The 15,312-nt window shown below is 39.3% G+C and overlaps 1 protein-coding gene across 8 annotated transcripts in view; it reads right to left on the bottom strand.

The window, feature by feature from the left end:
• The window catches only part of OSMR (oncostatin M receptor), a 32,228-nt gene that overhangs the window by 2,924 nt on the left and 13,992 nt on the right, over positions 1-15,312 (bottom strand). For 5 of the 8 annotated variants that reach the window (XM_004937201.5, XM_004937202.5, XM_046905676.1 and 2 more), the window contains 14 exons: positions 14,725-14,884; positions 12,948-13,223; positions 12,248-12,377; positions 10,929-11,086; positions 9,300-9,436; positions 7,945-8,104; positions 7,387-7,463; positions 6,773-6,989; positions 4,839-5,039; positions 4,006-4,107; positions 3,384-3,563; positions 1,933-2,097; positions 401-479; positions 46-118 (listed from right to left, as the gene is read on the bottom strand). In XM_004937201.5, the coding sequence (XP_004937258.1) occupies positions 46-118; positions 401-479; positions 1,933-2,097; positions 3,384-3,563; positions 4,006-4,107; positions 4,839-5,039; positions 6,773-6,989; positions 7,387-7,463; positions 7,945-8,104; positions 9,300-9,436; positions 10,929-11,086; positions 12,248-12,377; positions 12,948-13,223; positions 14,725-14,884 (2,115 nt within the window). The remainder of the gene's footprint in view (positions 1-45; positions 119-400; positions 480-1,932; positions 2,098-3,383; positions 3,564-4,005; positions 4,108-4,838; positions 5,040-6,772; positions 6,990-7,386; positions 7,464-7,944; positions 8,105-9,299; positions 9,437-10,928; positions 11,087-12,247; positions 12,378-12,947; positions 13,224-14,724; positions 14,885-15,312) is intronic. The other 3 variants (XM_015277535.4, XR_001463919.4, XM_015277536.4) reach the window with 3 other exon arrangements.

Below are 15,312 nucleotides of genomic sequence, written 5' to 3'. Positions count from 1 at the left end.
TCAAGAAAGGGAAAATAAAAAATACTAGACTTTCAGTGACCTTACTTTAAACTCTTTGAATGACAGCACTTTGCTCTTGTTAGGACTAGGTATCACAGGACAGCAGCAATCCTTCACCCTGGAAATAAGAAAGCAGGACAAGTGGTGGTTTTTTTGTTCTCTCATCAAAGCATATTCTGCCAGCCAAAGCAACACATAGATGTGTAGAGAAACAGCTGGAAATGACGACTGTCTCAGAAATGCTGCAAGCCAAATACTTAAAACATCCACACAGATGGACAGTCAAAGAAAAAATGAACGAGGCTTTGTAACATGCTGGAAGCAACAAGAAGCAGCTGTGGTTTGTGAATTACACTACTTGCATTCTCTGGCTGCAAGAAGAAAATACATTATAACTTACCACTTCATCTTCCAGAGGCATACAGCCATTATTAATGAAGGAACTACCACAAGCAGGACTAGAAGGTACAGCATGTCTGCTGTAAAAGAAAAATACTTGAAAATTTTGTTTACAACTTCTCACTTGTTTAATATAGCCTGAGATTTTGCAATAGAAATACTATCAAGTCCAGGTGGGATATGAGCCACTAACTCAGCAGTGAAATTGCCTGTGATTGTAAGATATTTTGGCTCTAGGTTCTGGGATATAGCTGTATGTCTTCAGATATCAATTGCCAAAATTGAACTATTGCTAGGTTCCTTCCTTTTGCCCTCATCTTAACTTCTTAACTACAAGCATACATTTCCAAAAGCTAAAAGTGTAGTAATCTTACTTCACATCTACTTGTTTCAGATTTCCTTACAGATTCCCAAAGGCAACATATTTTTTCAGTGAGAAAAAGTTGGCATAAACTCTGCACCTCCAGTATGGATAGACCGTATCAAGACAGACACTGCCAGTGTTCTTGCTCTCCTAGGATTTATGCAGATGTAAGGATCTCAGTATTTTCACTTCTGGTTATAGTACATAACCTTAGAATATTTTTCACAAATAGTTCAGGCTGCTACACATAGGACCTGACAAAGAGCAAGTGTCCTCTGAAAGCTTCCCCTGGCTGCTGCCCTCTTGCCCTGTGCCAGCCAGCTTGTGTGTCTCTACCACAAACCACAGCAGGAAATAAACAGCCACATTACATTCTCCTTTTTAGCTTTCCTAGGTCAATTATGCCAGTACAAATGTCTGTGCCTAAAGCTGGAGCATGGGAGATAGAGCAAAGGTGCAAGATGCAGAACTGCCTCTGATAGGGTACTGTGAGCATTTGGGCCCTTTATTTAGACAGCATAAAGCATGAAGTGTCCTTGCACAACCAACAGTTCGCCCTTTCCTCCCCCTCCACCCTTAACCCAGGCAAATTTTTCACAACTAGACATTCCCAGTTTGGATCACAAATCTCACAGCTAAGGTTGCTGAATGGTGTTTTCAAGGGGACAGAACTAGAGGCAGGTGATTTCCTGCTCTGCTTTGGAGATCTAATCTGCCCCGTTAGTAAACTGCAGTGTTCAAACAACCCTCTGCTACTGACTTACAAAAGAGTTCGCTTGACAGTGGGTTTAAAGACTAATAAGTAAACCAATCATAATTGGAAATTCAGAAGTCCATACAGAAATTATCTATTTGCATACTGGTATTTAGTTCCTCCTGTATTGTAGTATGAATTAAATCCAAAAACAATTCTTCAATGATCTACCAAACTGGACTCACTAGGCCTACAAATCTGCATGAGTTACGCTACTTCTCAGAAGGATATGGTACGCCTGTGGAATTCTTTTCATTCTTAATTAAAAACACAGACACTTAAAAGCATCAAAATATCACATCGGTATACATATTTCATTTTCAGAATTAAATGTTTTCCCTCGAGAAAGGAAGATTGGTCTAGCATCCTCCCAATCCTTCTGTGAGGAGAAACATTTCTCCCTGCCGGTACTCACAGTCAAGTGGTGTATCGATGTATCTGAAGTTGGTAGCAGAATTTTCTCCTCCGCCTGTATATGCTTTAATGGCCAGCTTGTATTTCGTGTTCGACGTCAAGTGCTTCACAGTGTATGTTTTTTCTTCTGGGTTTTCAATTGTGAATTTACATACCACTGAACCACCTAGAATGAAACAGATGTTACAAATCAATGTAACTGAACCACTGAAATAACAGAATGTTTACAGTTCCCTTTCCTTGTAATCTGCACACTTTCTTCTGAGAAAGATGATGCATCCTGAGTCACTGCCACAGTGCTGTGCTCACATCCTCCTAGCTGGACTCTGACCGCACAGCCTGTCCTGCAGTAGGCCTTCTGACAGCTTGATGTCAAGAAATACATCCCTCCATTTCCATTTCCTCTGACCAGAGTTTGATTTGGTGTTTCGCCATTTTCTTTGGAGTCCTGTAGCTTTTAAGCTTAGATCAAGTTCTTTCAAGTTAATTGAAAGCAAGACATCACCGTCTCAAAAATAAACTCTCTGTATTGTGCAACTCCCAGTCTCCAGGGAGAGAAGGGTTAGCTTGTTTCTCGTGTTCCCAGTCACATCTCCTATCTGCTAGCTCATGCAGCTGAGAAATAGCCATTTTTCTATTTAACCACTCTAAATCTAACTCGGATTACTTGCAGAGTTGTGGCTCTTCGTTGCTTAGTTTAGACCTGACTGGAACATTTACATAATTTTCCTTCAGTTCAGCCTATTATTCTCATCCTGGTGCTAGCCTAATAAAGGGAGGGATCTGAGAGAAAACTTGACCCACCTGGAAGAAGAGAGAAGGAAAAAATACCTTGAATGAGTTGGAAACACTTGGAAATTTTAATGCGCCAATCGTTTGGAGCAGTTTTGGACATGAATCATTAAAATCAGAAATGAAAAGTTAAACATGGCTTTGTGCCACCTCGCAGCTTAGTTCTACTGCCTGAAGAACTCCACTGGAGAGCACAGCCACAAATACTTTCATTATGAAGGAATTCAAATGGGGAATTTCCACAGTGTTCCAATTCTGAAGGAAGTAAGTGCTATTCCATCTGTTTCTAAAATACCTAGTAAAACTACCATGCTTCCTATGACTCTCATCCAAGTAGATCACAAACAGATGTTTTGCAAATTCATGTGGAACTCAGATTGCAAGAAGAAGGAACCACTCCTCCTGCAGTACTGAAAGAATCCTTTCTGTAGTTCACACTAATGCTGAAGGGAGCTACAGGAAAAGGACAAGGAGCTGTAAATCTATGTAACGCCAGGACCCTCATTCTGCCCAGTAATGCCTCCAATACTAGGAAGAAATCAAAAGAAGCAGGTGCTAAAACCTATGCCATACGTAATGGGTCGATTTGCTGGCCTAATATGACCTTTCCAAGAGGCTGCAGTATCAGCCTCATAATCCTCATAAACTTCAGTATCTTACCTTCAAGAACATGTTTTTTGGATCCTTTCAAATTGCAGCCCTCTTGCACAGGTGACACATAAACATGGTAACCTCTTAAGAAACCAGGGTGTATCTCATCTGTGGGGTAAGGATCCCAATACAGTGTTACTTCATGATAACTCAGTTCTATTTTTTTCACATCGGGGTCAAATCGAGGAGCTGGAAAAAAAAAAAGGAAATTTCTGTTAGACTTGACATTATCCTTCAATCATGTTTGGAAAAACTCACTTGGAAAAGTTCTGAATTCCCATGCATATTTGTATCCCAATTGAATGTAAAGACTGAGCAAAGCCTAAGCACTCCAAAAAATCTGATACCTTCACAGTGTGAGTCTACATAGCACACAAAGCATGTATGGGCTGCTAATCATAGCTCAGTCTGATTAGCATGGACTTGACCTGGTCAGAGCACTAGTATCATATCCTCTATATAGGGAATATACATTGTTTTACAACTTGTAAGTCATATATTTCACAGATTATACTGAAACAACAGAGCAAGTACATTCTAATCTAGTTACAGAAGCAGGGATGAGTAATTCCTCTCTTTGCGAGAGATGAATTCAGCAAATACATAAACTCGAAATGCATTTCCAACTTACGAAGCTCCTTGAGATAACCAGTCTTCTTCTCCAGTAAGGAGGCTCTATTAGCAGCAGATGCATAGACGTGGAAATTGTATCTCACCCCAGGAACAAAAGCAGCTAGAAAATAGTAGAAGTGATCACAAAAAAAGGTCAGGAGGTAGGTTCCTGTGGTGTGGGGTTTTTTTTTGGTATTGCCATTGCTGTGTGGATTGCTTTTTGTGTGTTGCTTTTTGTTTTTCTTTTAATGATTGAGGTGCAATTTATTTATTGAATACTAAGACGTGCTCAGTCAAAATTTGACCATTTCATTTCAAAAGGTGAATTTGCAGTTGTGAGAGAGTCTGGGAAGGCTATATGCCTTCATCTGCAGCACTGTGTCATAGTGACTTTCACATAGCCAGAAAGGATTTGGATCTAATGGTCACTACCAGGAGAAAATATGCACAACTGGTGAGACACATTCTTGGGTACACTGTGAGCACCTTTCATCTTGCAGTGGGTGTTATAATGTCCGTGTAAACTTCTAACCTGTGCGACACACAAGGCAAAGCTCCATTTTGCATCTCTGTACTTACAGATAACATTCACTACACTCCTTCAAGACATTACTTAAAGACACTCAGAAGATGTTTTGCTAAAATACTGCTCTGATTTCCATGGCTCAGTGGTGCTAATGTGTTAATGGTGTTTATTTTAGCTGCTGAGCAAAACATTATGACAAATGCTTTAGCATAATTGTACGTGCAGTGCACAGACTTCAATGTTCCACAGGACGTGACGTCTGAATTCATTTAATGCCCACAGCATAAAAGAGTTCAGACATCAGAAAAAATACATTCTGCTTTCACCTGATTTGATCAGAGCACTGGAAGTGTTGGGTCCAAATCTCCTCCATTGCAAATCACAAGGCTGCAGCATTGGAAAGTTACACCAATCAATAATGTAACTGTCAGATTTATCTCTGGGCTTCCAGGAAATCAAAATGCCACCATCTGTACCATTAACATGCTCTTCTTTAAGCTCTGAACTGTTGAGCTTCTTTTCAATATCTAGGAATATTTAAAAAAAAAAAAAAGAAAGCATAGTTTCTATTATTATTCTGCATAAGACCTGAATCAACAAAGCTCAATATAGTTTCAACACTAAGCTGTTAAAACCATAATGAACACTTATGCTCCTTCATGATCAGAAATTTGAGCCCTCTCACACGCAGAAAGCCAGTCTCTATGTATACTGAAAGCTGTCTGCTCAGAAAACATCCAGAAGTTATTACCATAAACCCAGAAGAAGAATTCAACAGCAAGAAACTGGAGTCAAGAACAGAAATCCACAAGAGGCTGATCATATGCACAAGTTTCACACAAGGAAGGCTGGGCTGTCACAGCACATGCTGCAGGTCTGACACCTAGAGTAAAGCTAACCACACTTTGCAATGACTCTGTGGAAAACAGACTATCTCCTGTGAGGGACAGATGAAGGCACTCATGTCAATATGCAGAGAGTTACCGCCCTATCAGCCAAAATACAGCAATAATTTCCAGATAGCCGTGATTTCAGTTTTCAGGTCAGCTTAATTTATTCCCTCAAGATGATAAGTCATAGAATCATAGATTCACAGAATGGCTTGGATTTGAATGAACCTTAACAACTAGCCTGGGGAAGCAGTTACCCAGCCCCCTGCCCCCCACCAGCTCAGGCTGCCCCCCCCGGGCCCCACCCAGCCCATCTTGAGCACCTCCAGGGATGGAGCACCCACAGCTTCTCTGGGCAGCAGTGCCAGTGCCTCACCACCCTCCGAGTAAAGAATTCCATCCTAATATCTAAGTTAAATCTCCCTTCTTTTAGTTTAATACTATGTAAACAGTCATCCTCCCTCCTGCTCATAAGCTCCCTGTAAGCATTGGAAGGCTGCCATTAGGCCTCTCTGGAGCCTTCTCTTCCTCAGGCTGAACAAGCCCAGCTCCCTCAACCTTTCTTTGTAAGAATGGTGCTACAGCCCTATTATCATCTAGGTGGCCATCCTCTGGACCTGCTCCAACAGCTTTATGTCTTTGTTGTGCTGGACATAATACTGCAGGTGGGTCATCAGGACAGAGTACAGGGGGATGATCACCTCCCTCACCCTGCTGGAATTTTTTGATGCAGACCAGCATGCAGTTGACCCTGTGGGTTGCAAGTGCACACTGCTGACTCATGTCAGCCTCATGAGGCCATCTCTGACTTGCTCTGCTCTTACAGTGGGAGAGATTTTTCTCCCCTTACTCCTTCCTAGAGGTTCAGGAATGTGAAAGAAGAAACTGGGAAGTTTGACTGCCAGTGAAGACAGATGCAAAGAACTCATTGAGTACCTCAGCCTTCTCTACATCTGTTGAATGCACTTGTCTCTTCTCATTTATCAGAGGGGGTATTCTTTTCTGACCAACATATGTATAGAATCTTTTGTTTTTTATTTACCTTGCCAGGTTTCCTCTGTGCTTTGACTTTCCTGATCTCACCTCTGCACATTTGGATGGCATCCCTGTTCCGAGTCCACACATCCCTACTTTCACTTTTAATCCTTTAGCTTGACCAGGAGGTACCCAGTCAGCCACGCCAGTCTCCTGCCTTCTCTGCTTGACTTCATGCAGACAGAGAGCTCTGGTGCTCTCAAAAAAGCTGCCTTAAGGAGGTTGCCAGCACTGCTCCACTCCTTCAACCATAAGGACCGTCTCACTTAATATAAGTGGGTATAAAACTCTGGTAATGGAAATCTAGGTTTAGCTGGAAATACTCCTACTGTTACCTGTAGCTCCAGGGATGATCAACACTGAAGGATGTGAATAACCAACACTGTTCCTTGCCATTATACTGATTCTGTAGGGATGATTATCAATGAAAATCCTTGTACTATTACGATCTGATGAAAGGGAAATATGTTCAGGCTTAAATCTGTCTACTACTTTTTCCCAGGTTACTTCATATGAAATAATTTCTCCATTCGCTCGAAAACCTGCTTCTTGCTAGGAAAGAAAGATACATGGGTAAACATCGATTACTTCACAAATTTCCCGAAGAAAAACATGAAAAAAACAACTAGAACTTCAAATAATAACACACATATGTTATTTCCATAACAATATAAACACTTATTTGAACAAAAGCATAAACATATTGTTTTAAATGAAAATGCAGAAATACCAGTAATAGGATTTAGCTTGTTATAATACTTGGTAAAATAGAAATATGCACATCTGAAATACCAAGATCATACAGCTAGAAACATCCTGAAACATGTAGTATATAATATTTATCTTAGGCTCTTGCCATAAAGTGCACACAGACTTGTTAAAGTTAATGAGAGGAGTTTCAAACCCATTTACAAATAGTTTTATTTCCATTTCTGTACCAGTGTCTCACCTTCCAGAACAAGGTCACGTTCCGCCCCTGCAGAGCTGGTGTAATTTTTCTCCAGACATCCAGTTTCCCTGATGGAGCTGGAAGAAAACAAAGATGCTTTATTTGCCTCCATTTGAAGAGATTCAGCCCTTCAGACTTCTCTTTCCCAGTCACTCCTACATCTTGCCTAAACATTATCCTTTAACTTCTTGCTCTTTTCAGCTTTTACTTCTGAATGCTAGTATGACTCACTTTTCTAAAAATCCTTTCTTTGCTTTCAGTTCCCAGATGTTTGTTCCCACCTCTGCGTTGCTTTTCTAGCCCTCAAAGAACACTGTTACACCATGCATCCTCCTGGTCACCTGGATTTTCCACTGCCTACAGTGGATGAGATTCCAGATGCTGGTATGAAGGATGATTTAAGAAGCCACCTTCCTAAAGTTTGCTTAGTATGATTCTACTTTCATGAATGCAACAGGCCTCTCCTCTAGTGACATAACGTAAGACTAGCAAGTAGTAAAAAGAAGTATCAGGTGAAGAACATCATTCAAGATTATTTTCTCTGTAGACCAAACACACCTTTCTCCTTTGTTCGGAAGGAGTGGGCTTTGCTCCATTCGCTCCATCTCCAGAAATGCTTAGCTGCTCCACAACGTACTCTAGATGTGTAACTGGTGTAGGGCTGCAGTCCACCAAGAGTGATGCTGTTATGATATAGTTGTGTATCTGAACTGTTGTACTGCAAAACAGAAAAACAGAACAGTCAGAGCTTAGTTCTGCTTAATGAGCAACAACAGGCTTTTGTTTGAAAAACTGCTTTTGCCTCTACTACACACAGCGGCCAGTAAAGCTTGTTTTGGAAAAGACAACAATTGAACAGCAGTCAAAAAGAAAGGAAAAAAAAAAAAAAAAGGAAAAAAAAGATAATCATGAGTTCCAAAGACCGGGAGATCCAGAAGAAGTTGTACAACCTGGTTCAGTGTAACCATCAGAGTAGGAGGAGTAGGAGCCTCTTGCAGTGAGTCAAATGACAGCTCTTCACATAAAGGCAGATGGAATTTACTGAGACTGTTCTAGATGTAGGCACAGCATGTATAGCTGCCTTTTCTTTCAATTTCCATATTTTTTTCCACACTCCATCTTAAAAGGTAGAATGAGTTCTTGCAAAAGCTACAAAGTGAGCATGCCCCTGTAATGGCTGACCACAGCAATGACTGAACCTAACAGCTCTTACGCAGTAGTTAAGACAGAACACAGGTTGCTTCTGATCTTCTTAATGCTTTTTAATATGCTGAAGACAAGCTGTCCTCATAAGAAAAGGACTACAAAGAAACCACAGTAACTATGCAAAGTGTAAATCAACTTCACTCTTTGTGAAAGAGGTGGAAGATGAGGACTCTACTGAAACAATTTCAAAGGAGGTTGAAGAGGATGGAAAGAAAAACTGTCCTGGGATTTCCTCACTAGAAACCATGCGCACTACCATTAAGCACAGCCAATAGTTAACAGGAGAATCCTGGACTAATATCAAAAAAGTGTGATCCTTCAATACACTTCTCTGCCATTTGCTTGCAAGATGTTATGAGTTATAAAAGCACAGTAAACAAATGAAGATTATCAGTAGCTTTAATAACAGCAATTATAAGGCCTGTAAGTATTTTTGTCTACTTCAGCAGGTCTGAGAGACCATTCAGCAGAGGACAGAGCCATGTATATAGACCAGTCACACCATACACTTCAGTCAGCAGTATAGGCAGTGCTGGAAGTCTGAATTAACATTAGCAATGCCCAGCCATGTGGACCACACAATAAGCATGGAACCTGATACCAAATAAAACCAGAAAAACATACAAATAAGCATGCTCACAAGACTTAGATTAAAGTAAGGTTGCTAAAGAATTATTTTTGCATTAGAATAAATTCAGATTTCATACCAGTTTTGCTTTTCCATTGGGTTGCCACACTTCAGCTTGACAAAAGAGTTCAATTTCCTTTTCCTTTTGTTCCCAGTGTAACTCGATTTCTGTCTCTGTGTGTTCTTCCCACTGCTGGAAAGGTGGCAGGGGATGAACTACAAATGAAGAGAGAACTCGAGTTAACTCTTGTAAAACACAAAATACATACAAATGTATTTTAAGGTATTTTAGTTGAGCAATGAAAGAAATATTAAACACAGTGTAATTGGTTTCTGCTGCTCTAGGAGAAGTAGACATAAGTTGAAATTTAATTTCAGAATGAAAATGTAATGCCCATGGTCCTGCGTAACCCCCTTGCAGTAGCGGGGTTGGACCAGATGAATTCAGAGGAAGAAATCCCTTCCAAATCATTCTATGATTCTGTAAATGTTACACAAGTAACAAACAAACAAACAAGCAAACAAACAAACAAAAAAAAACCCTTTTTCTGATCTGGAGATATTTTAGAACATCATGCAGTTAAATGCTGTAACTTAGGGACTGGTGGAATCTTTGGATGCAGCACAGTGATTCTGTGACACTCACCAAGTTCCTATACTCCAGAAATCTGTACCACAATCTTTCACAGTTCTTACTTTTAATCCTGCTAGTAGTTACCCTCTTGGTAAACATTACCAGTGTTACTTCTTGTAAAAGATTTCTGGGATCTTATACTGTTATATAAACAGTACTCAGCAAGAACAGCAGATTTCTAACTCTGCTATTGTCAGCTCAATCCCAAGGAATGAGACTTGGCAGTGCAAGTGAGTGGTATGTGTCCAGCTTTCATCATTAGCCTAAAACTTCATAGAGCATAAATTACAATCTGGTGACTTCCAGACTCAAAGGAACTCGTGCTTGATACACAGTGCCCACAAGCAGAATTGGAAACTATGGACTTCAGTTTTCCTTTATTTGCTTACTAGAATACTGTAGTTATTTCCAAGATCAGAGAAAACACTAAGAACTTTACTGTCATCACTACTTAAAAGACTGACTTATTGTAAGTATTATATATCATTTCTGTAACTTGTAACAATCACTAAAACTGGCAAAAGAAAATCACAGTAAAAACTTGAATGTACTGAGCACATTCTATTAGGGTTAACTATTCAAGACTGATTTCCCATGAGAACTAACTTTATCACAATGCAATATCATACTACAACCTCCCAGTTTTTTCTTTCTTCCTGCTGCATTTCTTCTTCCTTCAAAAAATAAAATAGTCAACTTGCTTTTCTGAAACAAACTTTACAGAGAAGGACCTTTAACGTGTTCCTATTAGTCTTAAGGAAATAACGTGTCTAGTAAACTTCAAAGGAGAGCCTCTAAGGAAGGAAGCACTGTTCTGAGGTAGAAATAATTAGGAAGTTAAGGGACCTGGAGCACACAAAATAATACAGAACATGGAACCACAGCCACTACTATTTACAGAACTTTGCAAAGCTGAAACTGAAGAGAAAGCAGATAACTATAGCACAGAAAACTAATAATGCCTGAGAAGACAAAACCAGTGACTTCTTTAAGCTGGCATCCAAGTATTAAGACCAGGAGGAGAACAAGGCCTTCCACAAAAAGCCTTCATCAAAGAAATAGAAAAGGACTTACTTCTGTGAGCAACATCAAAAACATCCATAGTAGTTCTCTGTCCCAGTGGGTTTTCAACAGTCAGGGTGATATTATAGATCCTCTGCTTCCCTACATTCCAAGAACATGAGCACCTCTCGGAACAATTTACTGTGCATGGAACAGAAGTTTTGGAAAACCTATTAAAGAAGAGAAAAAAAAAAAGAAAAAAGAAAAGAAGAGACTTTTTTGATATAGAATCAAGATAGATGTTGAAATCATCAGTGCCCAAACTAAAATTCAGCATCACAGAAAACAAGGCTGCATGGGACTATGAGAAGCTACCTAGTTCTCTTCCCTAGCCCAAACTAGCATGAATATACTATTCTTACAATTAGAAGGAAGTTTTCTTTGAAGAAGACTAAGTTCATCCTTAGTTGTCAAAAAAGCTAAATTGCTTTTAAGTATTTCATCATGGATTTGCAGCTTTCTAAACATTTCTTCCATTTTAAAATCATCATTATAGCTGAATGGAAGTGAACGACACAGAGACTCTGAAGGTGCTACGATGACTGCTTTCTGGGATCTTTTGACGTAAATTAGTTGTTTTATGAGTTCTCTTCAAACCCTTTTCTTTGTTGTCCTTGTCCAAAAGCCTCACCTCCCTTCCTCTCCTGTGAGTTTAAATACCTCTGTAGCAAGAAGCAAGAAGCCAGGGCCTGGGTCTGATCTGCCACAGATCTTGACCCATACTGGTAAGAAAAGGCTGTGAGAAAGTCTACAGAAAGATTAAAAATAAAAGGGAAAAAGAAAGAGAGGAACTAAAATTATAGACAGAAGTAGGATTGTTGAGATAGCTTGAGAATTCAAGAAGGAAATGCAAAGTTACAGAAATCATAAACAAAAAGAACTAATGAATCGAATGAGGCTAACTGGTGCCTAGTTGGGAATCACAAGTTTTGATAGGTTTTACTGTTGACATAGATTGCGAACACAGTGATACTCAACCTTCTGGTTCATTAAATCCTACTTACCTGTTGCGTGCATCATCCAACAAATTAGATTTTATTTGTAAGTTATACATATCCTGTTTGCAGGTATCTTAATAGCTACGTAAAAATATCCGTGCAAATTAATACCAAATAATTGTTATAGCAGGCTCTATCAAGCAGAAGCTGGTCTAATGAAACAGCAACTTTGTTATAGGTCATAGCTAAAATAAGCTGATAACTGAGTTGGAAAGAGGCAAGCAGCTAACTGCAACAAGAATAAAAACACTTCCACAGATTTTGATGATCAGAGAGAATCTAAGTGTTTTGTACATCACAGGCTAGAATAATTGTAACAATGAGGGGACCTACTGTTCAGACAACTTGTATTTTGATGAGTGACTTCCGTACAGGTAGGTGTCTCGTCCTTGATCCCAGGTACATGTTATTTCTCTCATGTTCCGAGTTTGGCAAGAAAAATCACGAGGTGTATCGGGTGGTCCTTGTCAGAGGGAATAACGATAAAAAGCCAGCAGCATGGCAGTTAATGCAAAAAAAAGATCAATAAACTCAATACATTAGCATAGTAGAAATGATGGATGCATACAAAACCTGGTTTACTACAGATGTCATTATTTAAATTACACTTATTCAGTTGTCACTCTGCAGAGATACCAGGACTGCAACCATAAATTAATTGCAATCCAAACACTTCTTTAAGTTATGACTTTCTGTTACATTAATACATTAATTAATTTAACCTGTACTGTTGTGTTGTTTTTTGTGTGTTTTTTTTTACCAGCAAAACTTAATGCCATATATTATACCAGCTATATTTATATCATTAATGAGATGAATCTAAACATGTTTAAAACAAAGCTTTCCATTCAGTAATGTTTTCTATATGCATGCATACAGACTTTAAGTCAGAGGTTAACCTGAATTTGGTTAGACCTAAGAGAACAGTGCCAAATTACAGCAAGATTTTTTTTTTTCTCTCCCCACATCCCTCACAGCCATTCTTGACTTAACAGGGACAGAAAAACATAATTGTAACAAAGCCTTCACTTACTACCCACAAAGAAAACTGCATGTGCAAAGCAATTGTCTTCACTGCAAGACTCTCTACAGAGGACGTGAGGCACTCCTTTAAACTTCACATTCTTTGCAATGAGAAGTCCAACTTGGCTGTTTGTGCGATTGAAATAAGGAATAGGTGAATTTAAAAAAAATTCCTTTATGATTTGACCTTTCCTTCCAATGCAACAAAGACTGATGTCAGAGCCTTCCTCAATAATTTTTTCGTCCGGAAAGATTCTTGGTTCACTGATATTTGAAGTATCCAGACCTGTAAATAAATGTATAATAAAACATTTCAAAATTTTCTTATGGCAGTAGCCTCACATAACAGCATTTACATGAAAATCTGCTATTAAATTATCATTCGTGATTATTTATTTAATATTCTTCCCCATCAGAGATCAATTAGATGGGTGATCGTATGTACATTCTGATACTTATCCACATATAATGTAGCACAACAAACAACCTAAGAGGCCTAAATCCATCTTGCTGCCTTTCACATGGGTGAAAACCAGCAGTGCACATACAAGAATTGCCTTTACAGATAAACTCTTGCCTCTTGAGCCTATGAACAAGCTGACATTTACAGCCAAAATATCCACTCTTTTTGATTTTGAGCAGAGGACTGAAAAAGCCTCATGCTCCGAACCTTTTACAGGTTCAACTAAGATAAGCCAACAGTGAATGAATCAGATTGGTAAGGGAATATGTTGTATCTATGGCTTTCAATGTTGGACTCCCTGAGGGGGGCAAAAATCAGTGGGATTTAAGCTACCTCACAGGCTTTTGCATAGGCTGGGGATAAAATATTCTCTCTGATTAAAAATCACGAAGCTCTAAATAAGATCTGTAATGCAGGATCTGCTTATGACAACCTTTGTGATTCCTACCTGATTTCAATTAAATGAATAAAATCACAAAAACTGTGGCTAGTGAGAATAAAATGGAAACTTTTTCATCTTATCTTCCATTATGTAGAGTGAGGGAGATTGGCGATTTGTATGACACAGTCTAAGCATACTGATTTACTACCAGGGACTTCTCTCATAGCTAAAAATCCTTGTCAAGCCAAGCAAAAATAGTATTTATTTACAAAAACACAAATCATCTTTTTCCTAGAATAGCTGTACATTTTGTTTAAACCAAATTCTCTGGAAATCAAATTGCTTTAATATGACATATGATGATCCAAAAATAAAACCTCCTTCTTTTTTTTTTCTGATATTGTTTTTTTATATTACCTGTCCACTTCCAAGCGACGTAGGGAGCTGACTTACTCCTCACTCTCCATGTCTTTTGAACTAATCAAAGCTATGATCCCAAGACAGAACAAATGCTGATGCATGAGATGAAGTAACCACAACTAAGGCTTCCTCTCCTCTCCCTCAGTCAGTGCTGGGGCTGTGTCTGACCTGTTGAAAGCCTACTTTAAAAATAAGGCCCTGACTAGTGCAAGACATTGTATCAAGAAAGGAGGCCAAGTTCTACCCAAGCCCAAGCTGCCATACTACTCAACGCACTGCATTGGTTTAACGTATGAGCAAGAAAAGTCCTAAAACTTTTTGTCTCTTAACTTAAGTCGGTAGTCTGCAAATTCGAAGGGCAGCAAAAAAAGAGTTGATTAGTGCTCAGAGATAAAAAGAGGTTGAATGGTTTCTTAATTTGGTGTTGTTTCTCCTGAGTTGGACTTTACCATTAGAGTCACCAGAAAATTAGCTTTGTACTGTAAGAATAAAGCCAATATTGCAAAGGCTTGTTTTGCTCACCCTGGATAGTCTCCCACGGACTCCACTGACTCCAGGTTTTTGATACTTCTGCTTTACTCCTGATTCTCACTGAATGTGACATACACTCCAAAGGTAAGTCTGAATTCCACATCCAGTGAAGAGGCTTTCCTGATTTATCGAGTGTGGCATTAAGAAACTCCTGCAAACAAAGGCTGGTAAGGCAAAGTACTGAAAGCACAGCAATATTTAGACACTTTCAAAGTCTGACCAAGCAGAGAGCAGGTTCAACTACTTTTCAGAAATGAGTCTCTGAAATCCTACGTGCTGCTCACATTAACTAATGGCTTACAAATCTGCACTAGCAGTGGCAGAGAGGCAGAGACACTGGCAAGATTGCTTGGTTTTAACAGCAGAGTTATGACACAGGGCATGTTCCACAAGAAACAGGTTAATTCTCATGGACTTTCAGTGAGTTATTTGTGCCTGCTAATAGATCAGTCTGCAGACACACTGATGCCTGCTATGTACCTTGCCTTATGCTCTGCGTTACGTATCTTTGGCTCTGAACTACAGCAGACAACTGCACTAGCCAGTAGGGAATTATGCATGTATTGTCTTGTTAAGGTT

This window comes from Gallus gallus, chromosome Z, assembly GCF_016699485.2.
Source record: "Gallus gallus isolate bGalGal1 chromosome Z, bGalGal1.mat.broiler.GRCg7b, whole genome shotgun sequence".
Lineage (NCBI taxonomy): Eukaryota > Metazoa > Chordata > Aves > Galliformes > Phasianidae > Gallus > Gallus gallus.
Note: the sequence above shows the minus strand (reverse complement) of the source record. Positions and strands in the feature narration are given on the sequence as shown.